The following is a 10,092-nucleotide window of genomic DNA, read 5'->3' as shown; positions in this document are numbered from 1 at the left end:
GGCCATCAGGTCGACGAGGGATTTGTCAACCTGGGGGAAATTATATGTGGAATCCCATCACGTCCTTAATTCTCACTTGTCTACCCCCCACCTCTCCACCGTCTTAAAATCCCGAAGCGACACGATGGCGGACATTTTAAATACATCCACCGGAAAGAAGAAGACCAAGCAGGTATACGTCTTTATTTTATTTTTTCTAATTCCGGTTTGTCTGCCGACGACACACTCCCACAGCTCTGGATGGGAGTGAAAGGAGGTTTCTGTTCTTTTTTTTTTCGCCCCCATCGCCCAATAAAACCCGATAGAGCCACTGGTAGTATAGACGGGCGGGAGGAGCGATGTCATTAGCCCGATTGACCGTGAATGATCGGATTGAACGACGACGGGGGGGATATCATACGGCGGGAAGCCAAAAATAAGACGACGACGACCTATACAGAAAGAGGAAACAGACACAACAAACTATTTATAGGTGGCCAAAGCTGATTAACGTCTCGCGCGCCATCCTTGACAAAAATCCAATAAAAATGTACCGACGTCGGAAATAATAAAATTCTCGCGGGTTGCGCTGAATTTTAAAAATAAAAGAAGAAGAAAAAAGGAAAACGCCACGTTTAATTGATAAATGAACGTTTCCAATCGATGAATAAATTATCAAGTTTCTGACAGAATCATTTGGCAAAAGGAGGAGGGAGGGATGGGGAGAGTGGTGTGCTGTGCGCGTGTAAGTGAAGGCTGCCGAGCGAGAGTGTGAAGACAAGAGTTGACTTTATGCGTATCCGCGCCTATATAACATTTTTTAATAAATACCCAAAATCGATAGATTTCCTGTGAAACATTTCTCTCACACTTTGTGTGTGTGTGTGTTCAATGCGCCTTCTTCATCTTTCTTTTCGTTCCCTCTTTAATTTTTTTTTCCACCCATTTATTCCCACCCACCTCCACCCCACCCCACACCCATCCTCTATACTCTCTTTGAGTGGGTCGGCCGGGAGACTCATTAACACGGCTGAAGCAAACGAAAAAAAAAAGATAAAAATAAAAAATAAAAATGTAAAATGAAAAGAAAAAAAGTAGAGACGATTTTTACTAAGTCGATCAATAATCAAGCAAGGCCTGCGCGCCTTAAGCCCTAAAAAGAAAAAAGAAAAAAAAAAGTTTTTTTCTACCAAATAAAAAAGGAAAGAGAGACATTTGATAAGTGCGCTCCGCCCATAGTTTTGCGCTGTCATATAATAAAAAAGTCGGGTGGAAAAAGAAGAAGAAGCAGAGATCCAGCAGAAAAAGCTAAGAGGGTGGATGAAAACATGGGCAAGGTACAACACACACACACACTCATATAGAGGCCTGGGTACTGATAAGAAAGGAGAGCCAGGATTACTTTTTTTTTCTCTCGGCCGGAAGAAGAGAGTGGGGGGAAAGGGGGGTTAGATGTGCTGGATCAGCTGATAGGCCTATACATAGTATGTGGTGTGTTCAAAGCACACACACATACTCGTTCTTTTGTCTTCGGACACATACAAAAGAAAGAGAGACTGGCAAAGGAGCGCTTGCGCCGGCCCGAGCTGTACTCTGTACACTGTACTCCGGTTGCGCATGGGGAGAGAGATCCATCCAGCTAAGAAGAAGAAGATCAATACTGCTGCTACTACTGCCGTGGAAAAAAACAAAGAAGATGCTTCGCTAGAGTCCCGTAGTAGCAACGGTGGACTTTTCTTACCCGGAGAAACCTACTGCCGATAGTCCCGCGCGACGCCCAAAGAGCTCCGACTGTCTGCTAAGTCCTTACCCCTGCTGGGTTTTCTTTTTCCACCACATCCTTCACGTCGTTCCAACGTTCAATCGTGTTTTCTTTGTTTTGAATTTTCCCAACTGGGAAACTCGAATGAAAAAGTGTCGGACGTCAAGCTGGACGTCGTCTCCATTTGGCTTTGTGTGATTGACCAGTTGCTTCCCGTTATTTCTACCAATAGCGGACTGGATAGGAACTGTCCCTGCCCGGCTTGGATCCCAACAGGACGTGCCCAAAGTTCATCAGGTGGACGGGGTTTTGTTGTTTTGTAGGTTTTGATTCGCCCATCATCCGAAATCGAAGGGCCCTGGCAAAAGGAGCGGAAAAATTCGACGGGACGGCGATCGAGAGAGACGGTGGAAGTAACAAGGTGCTGCTGGGCGATCGACAAAAGCTGGACCGGATCCAGCTCGTCTCCTACCCGAAGGGGCTACAGGTGTGAGCGCCATGTTGGTTGAGTCCTTCTGCAGCACAATCAACGGCTGGCGTGCAACAACTCTCTCGCCACTGGCTCGACACTTTCTTTCCCATTGCCATTTCTGACTTATTTTGAAACGAAACAAACTCGACATTTTGTTTTCGAGCTGAACAAAATGATCGCCGCTTGATTGACCTTGTTCGTATTTAATAGTGTGTAGTTTTCAGTCGTAGTTTGTAGTCAGAAAAAGTAAAATTAAATTCACAATCTCTCGAAAAAGTTGAATTGATTTGAAACCAAAATTTGTCGTTGGTGAATAAAAAGGTGAAACAAGTGCCAGTGGGTGTGTGGTGGGGGGGCGGCCATTTTTGTTTCCTTCCTCTGGACTAAACATCCGATTCGGTGCGGAAGGAAAAGAAAAAGAAAATAATTCCGCGAATTAAAAAAAAGAAAAAAAAAAGGTTGCGATTGTCGTGTTGGTGGTGTGAGAGTTTCCGGTGTCGTAATGAACCGCCGTTCGTTGTTCATAACCGACCATTCGCATCATCCGCACCATCATGACCGTTTGCTGGGCTGCTCGGCGGCCGCTGCTGCCGCCGCCGACTACAAGAATCCGCACCTTCTGCTCCACAACCCGGAAGACAGCCACAACGGCGAGGAAGACGATCATGCGGCGGCCGGGCTGGGCGAGGAAATGGCACCGCTGCACAAGCAGCAGAGCACCGACAACCAGACCGACTCGGAGCAGACGATGACCTCTCACCTGTCCCTCCCTCACTTCGCCCTCCATCGCCAGGTATAATAATAATATACAAATAGACCAAACACAAAATGAGGGGAAAGAAGAAGAAGAAGAAGAGGATCGATGCCTTGGCACAGATAACCAATTTCTTTTTTTTTATTTTTTGAAAGAAAAACAAAAAAAGAAAATGGACGATGGATGGATGATTATCTGATAGGGGGGAGAGAGACGCAATACCTGTTTGTCTCCATCATATTTTATTTTTTTCCTGCTTCCTTGTTATACGTGACGCCATTTTGCGCATGAGAGAATATAACAACACGTTTTGAGTGAGTGTGCAACAACTATCCTCGTTGCGACATTTTTCTCTCATTCTGAGCGCGCTTGGTGGTTTTCTACTGCGAAATATTATTACGCGTTTTTGGGGTCTAAGTTGGCAGATGTATAAAAAAAAAACAAGAAAACAAGGACGGGCGCCAATTTCAAATCTCCGTTTCTTTTTTTAAGGGGGGAATTTATTTGTTTTGACCATTTTCGGACTTTCTGTTTATTTTTATCTTTTGGGAAAATTCTTTTTCGGACTTGTTGTCGAAAAAAAAGATAGAAGAAGAATAGAAGAAGAAGAAGAAGTATTTTTATGATTGTTTCCTTCCCCCCGCCGTTATTTCGGTTGGTTCTCCTCTTATTGGATTTTCACGAGGCGCGACCTTGATTGAATCAACAGATTTCCTCTTGATTTGTTTTCGTTACATCAAGACACGGAGCTGCCGGTGGCGCAAGCCGTTTTCCCTTCATTTGCATAAAGCCATTTTGTGTCTTTCTCTCTCTCTGCTCGGCAGAGTCGCGCAGAGTCCAGAAAAAAAGAGAGTTGAATTCCTACAATCGCCGGTTGTAAATTTCGTGGTAATTTTTAACAAGACGAATTGCGCTGGCCCAAAAGACTTTCCTTCTTCTTTATTTGACTGAACTTTCTTTCTGTTATGGACCGAATCAAAGTCGTCGTAGACAGAGAAAAAAAAAGATGGCCATCACAATAAAAGGACGCGCTTGATTATTTAGTCGTTTTGCGTAGTTGATTTTATTTTCCCCTGCCCCCACCAAGCGTATACAGAAAAGATGTGCGCATCTTTTGATATGGCGACGTTAGAAAATGAGACTAGATTGTATTCTCTCTCTCTCTCTCCGCCGAGGAAGTCATAACGCGATGTAAACGAGCACCGTTCAACGGAGAGTTATAGCCTCTATACTATTGGATGCATCTACTTTTTCGCCTCCCTTCCCATATGGAATGAACGCGGTCGCCTCCATTTCTTCACGGAGAGTCGAGTTCTCAGTCAGCCTCTCTCTCACATTGCCATTTTTTTTTCTTTTTTTTTTTTCCCCCCCTCATAAAACTCTTCTTTTTCTTTTCTTTTATAACGTACGCGTCTATTTATGGCGTCTGGGCACGACGGGAATGTTGTGTGTATACTCTCTGTGTAGACATGGCCGTACCGAGAAAATGCCATCGGGAAATCGATCCATTATCGATTTCAGACGATCGTAAGGAAAACAATCCGATCCAAATTCTTTTAATTTTCGACGAGGAGGTGCCAGTGTGGCGGCTGTTCCGTCATACACAATTTTCTCGAATTCGGTTGTTTTTACCCACTGACAAAAGTTGTGAGATAAAAAACAAGCCTGATCTGCAGTCGTTCTGTACAAATGAGATTTTTAATGAACCCTGACTGAGTCAACAAATAGGGCAAGACAATACATTTCCAGTCAACCGCCTAGCTCAAGAATAAACGTAATCCGTAAACTATGTCACGATTTATAACCTAACGCCACCAGATAGACAAAAAGGAAGAGTAGAGATGTATTTGTCCTACCTTTGTGCCTGGGAAATACAGCCAGGCATCTACTCAGCAGTTGCTCCATCCGCTGAAGAGTTGAATGACACCAGATGGGATCTAGGGAAAAGCAGCGTCCTCGCGAATAACTCCCACACTCACACCTCACCTATGGGTGTGTAAGGGCATTTCAAGAAAGAGGGAGACGAGATCCGAATCTCGACCGACATCAGTAGTTATCCCCAATCAAGAGGTGATGCTGTTTATCTAAATGAAATTATGCATTTATGAAATGCAAAAGTTATGGATCATTTTAATACCTGGCAGGTCATAGGTTAATAAAAGTAACGAAAATGATTACCCAAGTGATTTGATGCAGATGACTGTTGCTGATGACAGGGTAATACCAGCACAGGCAATACTTGAATGTCTTGTGGACACGATGGCTGGCTCAGGCCTAAAATCTGCACAAAGGAAAAAAGTTACAGAGTGCAAACAAACTGCCATGCATCGACAAGGGGCTTACATGATAAATGCTGGTCAAGAACTATATAAAAATTTCACTAATGTGAAACAGGTTCAACACTTACATTTAAGCTCTCATAATCATTGCATTTGTATTCTTTAGTTTGATTTACCTGCCAAACAGCATGGAGTTGATCGAGATCTAGCATGGAGAGCCCGAGCAGCGACCCCAGAGTTCACACGACACGACCGCATTTTTGTCATTTTATTAGTTGCTGTGCTCTTTTTTCGTGCAGCAACGTGTACGTTTCCAAAAATTGATTGTTCTGTTATCTGTTTCCTTTCTAACCTTATTTAATCTTTGTCTCCTTTAATACGAAATTGTTAAACGACGAAAGCAGACGACACTAATCTTCTAATTAGTCATCCTTAAGGTATCGATTGAAATTATAAAAAATCGCCCCCTCCCTCCAAATTCATACCGTTCAAAAACGATAATTAACCGTTTTCTTAGTTCGTCTAAAGTAAAATTTGCACTTGATATAATTATTTAAAAAAAAGACCGAAATCACCACAATAAGTTCCTCCAGTGTTCTCTTGGAAACCAAGAGGGAATTAAATTATTATTTTGACTTTCCACTCTTTGTAAATTATTGTCTCGGCGATGATGTGATGTGCAACAACAACAAATGAGTTGGGTGCTGGTACATGAATATCCGCAATGTTGCTGGTAAAATATATAAGGAGAGCTCTCTCCATTTGGAGCTGAGCGATCGTTTGATGATGGATGTCGGCGGATGCGTCTGGAATGCCTTGTATAGACAAACGACACTACTGGATATGTAGTGACGGAATAAGTTGACGGACTCTCTCTCTCTCTCTCGAATCAGAAATGGAAATAAATAGCCATCAGCCAAAACAAAAAATCAAAAGAAGAAGAAGAAAAAAGACAATGACTATTGGAGGAGAGAGCGATGAGCCGGAGCTCCTCTCCTTATAATAAATCCAACGTTGTGCGTAACCCGAGATATTAATGTGTTTGTTTGTCTCTCTTTCTTTTATTTCTCTTCTATTTCTCCTTGTTCCTCGCGGGTGATGGGTGGGGATGCTGCTGGATGCGACGGTTGCACACACAGCGCAAGACGGACAAGGTCAAGAGCAGCAACAAGAAGCACAAGCACTCGGACGGCAGCTATTCCGACAGCTCCAGCAGTTTCATCCGACAGGTGAGTGACCTCTCTTCAAGCTTGACTACTATCCCTATCTCTCCTCTCGCCCATCTAACCATCCCCAGCGAAACAAAAATAATAAAAAGGAGGCCCGTCTTATTTTTTTTTCTCTTATACAAGGCGGATGCGCCAAAATAAAATAAAAATAAAAATACAAATAAAATTCCTTTATCGATATCGAATGACTTGTTTCTTCCCTCAGCCTCTCTCAACCCAGAGGTAGTATATATACATGGTAAAAAGAAATTTCTACATTTCTTTTTCTCGAAATAATCACACCGGTGCGCGCGGACGAGTAGAGTGAGACGGGGTGGACATAATCAGAAGAGCGTATAGAGTCTCACTGATGCTGGCGCATTCCAATCTTCATTTCCCCCCTCTAAAGATGATATTGAGTGTATAGTATATAGTATATATATATAATATGGTACTACTCCTATATATAAGAGAAAGAAGAAGAAGATACACAGAGTGATGGTGTGTATTTATTCTCGGTGTTATCTCTCTGGTCCATCCGCATCACGTCGCCGCTCGGCTCCTCTCTTCTAAAATTGTATTTTTTCGAGAGAGAAAGAAAGAGAGAAAGAATAGAAAGAAAAGAGACAAAACGCCACTCTCCGCTGGCCCCGCTCGCGTCTCTTCATTGCGTATGCAAACGGTGTAGTACAACAAGCACAGCTAGCAGTGCCAGCCTAGGTAACATTAGTCGCTGTGTGTTTGTTGCTGCTCGGCCAGCCGCCCCTCAGGTATAATTGTAAGCGCAGTGCATAACTTTTCCTTCTTAATATTAAAAAAGAAAAAAGAACTTGCGCCAGGAGGCCTCCTCCTTCTCCTGGCCACCCCATTTTTGTTTTATTTTATTTTATTTTTTAAGACAAAAATCTTTTGCATAAATAAGAAGAAAGGGAGAAGGAAATAAAAATGAAAAAAAAGGGGCAGCAGCAGCAAGCAAGCAAACCAGCAACTATAAAATTTTTCTCTCCAAATGTATACACACGCATAACATTTAGATTTATACATCAATATAAATGTAGTAGTAGTTCGAGTGGGACTCGACCAGCATCAGTGCTATATAGTAGTAGTTATATATAGTATTTATATATATATATATGTATAATATAGAGAGCCCTATAGCCGGCGGGCTATTATATACACAGTCCCGAAAAACAAGTCAGCCATATAGAAGACGAGAGTTGAAAGAATTTCTCATTTTTATTTTTACTGCTCAATTTTTTGTTCCCCTGTTTTTATTCCAAACAAACACACACACACACACGAAAATAAATAAAAACAAAACTATTTGTTGAGTCCGAGTTGTGTGAGTGTCTAGTACCGAAAAATAAATGCGGCCGGCAGAGGAGGAGTGAAGCTGCTCGTGTTTACGTAATCTCAGACAACAAGTGGGACCCGCGCGGGCGAGTGCCAGTCCCGCGTTCGCTAGCGGCCATCACAGCCATACAGTTCATATATTTATATATACTCCACCCCAAATATATATATACATATATTTTCACTCTGGTATTCTATCAGGAAAAAATTATAATTTTTTTTTTGTTTTTGCGGCTGGAAATTTAAAATAATAAGAAAAAAAGATTTTTTCGAGTTCAAAGTGACAGACAGATGGACGGAGCGAATGCATTCGGGATAGGATTTATAGATTTTCGACCCGGGCGACCTTTCCCCCACCCTCTTGCAAGTACTGTGCTGCTGTCTATAATATACACACTCACAGCCAGGCCGGCCTCTGCGTCCAGCATCTGTGAACTACGGGCTGAACGGAAATGGGTTTATTTCAATCGCTTATAGAGCATCAGTCCAGATGGATGGTCCTTATACTACATCTAAATATCTTTATAACTTGTCTTTCATCAATATATATATAGTATATCTGCTGGCCTGTTCATACCAAGTATATGAATGATTTTCTTCTTTTATCGAACGGCCAGCGCCTTGAACACACCCATCGAGCAGAAATCAGTCAGTGCCCAGCTGCGACTATCAGCAAGGTCAGCAGTAGCTGCAGCGGAGAGAGAGACTTTCTTCTTCCTTAATATATCTCTCTCTTTCTTGACGAATGAATTGAATTTCATTGTTTTTAAATTGTGGATCGACAGCGGAGGCAAAGAAGGAAAAAAGAAAACGAGTTTCGGGACTCTGGTGTGGGTGGGCACATGATACATATAGTGACCGGGGCGAAGAAGGACGCGGTTACGCACGTGTAACAAGTTGCCAAACGGCATTACATGGCCAAGGACTCTCCTATATTTTTTTTTTTTTTGTTCGTAGCTAACCCAAAAATAAAAAAGTTTGATGATAAATATAGTGGCAGGTGGGGATCAAGCGGGGTACGAACCACGCCCATCCCGAATGCAAACGATAACTCCCGGTCAAAATATGAATTTTCTGAAGAAAAAACACGCTATTTTGATCACCGATGACAAGTTGACAAAGCAAATTCAAATTTTGAGTTCGAGCCAAGGTAAACGCGCTACCATAGCGGGCGGGGTTGTGTTGATTATATACTACCATCCAGCCCCCCTCAAAAGAAAAACAAAAGATGGCCCTTAATATTTTTGTTCTTTTTCCTTGAACTCGTCAATATGTTGAGCTTCATCAATCATGACAGAGTGACAATGGGGTCTAGAAAACACGTCAAAGAGCCAATACACATCTGTGTGTGCTGTGTGCACTGTATAGGAAACTAAAGAAAAATCGGAGAATCATTTGGTCACTTTACATTTCTGACGAAACAAATGACGTGCTCAAATGGAGAAATGGCGTGATGGTTTGTCTTTAACCTTCTCTTCTTCTTTTTATTTTATCCCCCTTGGCTTTTTATGTTGTGGTGGTGGTATAGGAGAAACCAGTTCTCGCTTGAGTAAGCTCCTGGTATTTATGCAGCAAGAAATGTTTTCTTGCGTCTGCTGTATCGACTTGGAGAGGGGAGAAAAAACGAAGAAGAAGAGGAAACATTTGCGCCTCGGTTTATTTACGCTCGTACGGACAGGCTAGAAAAAGGCTCTCGCGTAACAACTGCGCCGCGTATAGCTATATATTTTTAGTCGCCACTTCTTCTTCTTTTAACCAATTGCGGGTTGAGGGGAGAAAACGAAAAAAAAACAAAAATGTTGCGCGCGTCCCTTTTATTAGAATGATTCGTCACAAAAAGAGGTCTATACACACTTTGATCCGTTTTAAAAATAGAAGATTAGAAGAACATTTGGTATTTTGGGTGTTCTTATTGGAGGGGGGGTAGTATAGAGAGGGCGGGGCTTAACCTGATTTGCCGGTTTTTCCTAGATTTTATTTTTTGACTTTGTTAACTGCGTGCGTGTCTCTGCCCGTCTAGAGGAATTTGTCATTGCCTTATAGAGAGAGAGAAAGAAGGGTCCGTCCTGGGTCCATCAGCCGAAAGAGAAGAAAAAAAGAATTTTCTCCTCTTTGCTCGTCTCTGTGTCTCTTTTATTTTTCTATAAGAAGAGAGTCAAGTCTATAAGGAAGAAGAAGAAGGGGGGGGGGGACCTTTAAGGAGGGACGAAGACAGAACGGCCGAGATAAAGAAACTGTACACAAGCAGGAGCAGCACAGCCCCAAAAAGTAGAGAGAAGAAGATG

General features: G+C 42.4%; 1 protein-coding gene and 1 long non-coding RNA gene across 3 annotated transcripts in view; both read left to right on the top strand.

Annotated features, from left to right (window-relative positions):
• The first annotated feature begins 1,676 nt into the window (after positions 1 to 1,676).
• LOC124196179 (voltage-dependent L-type calcium channel subunit beta-1-like) overlaps positions 1,677 to 10,092 on the top strand; it is a 52,060-nt gene continuing 43,644 nt past the window's right edge. Inside the window, exons 1-2 of one of the 2 annotated variants that reach the window (XM_046591025.1) lie at positions 1,677 to 3,006; positions 6,386 to 6,475. In XM_046591025.1, coding sequence (XP_046446981.1) covers positions 2,716 to 3,006; positions 6,386 to 6,475 — 381 coding nt within the window. In that variant the 5' untranslated portion in view covers positions 1,677 to 2,715. The remainder of the gene's footprint in view (positions 3,007 to 6,385; positions 6,476 to 10,092) is intronic. The other variant, XM_046591026.1, reaches the window with a different exon arrangement.
• Positions 4,577 to 5,886, top strand: LOC124196181. Its single transcript, XR_006875604.1, has 2 exons — positions 4,577 to 5,037; positions 5,112 to 5,886. It is a non-coding gene; the product is annotated as an uncharacterized LOC124196181 (long non-coding RNA).

The sequence above is a fragment of the Daphnia pulex genome, chromosome 6 (genome assembly GCF_021134715.1).
Source record: "Daphnia pulex isolate KAP4 chromosome 6, ASM2113471v1".
In the NCBI taxonomy this organism is placed as follows: Eukaryota; Metazoa; Arthropoda; class Branchiopoda; order Diplostraca; family Daphniidae; genus Daphnia; species Daphnia pulex.
Note: the sequence above shows the minus strand (reverse complement) of the source record. Positions and strands in the feature narration are given on the sequence as shown.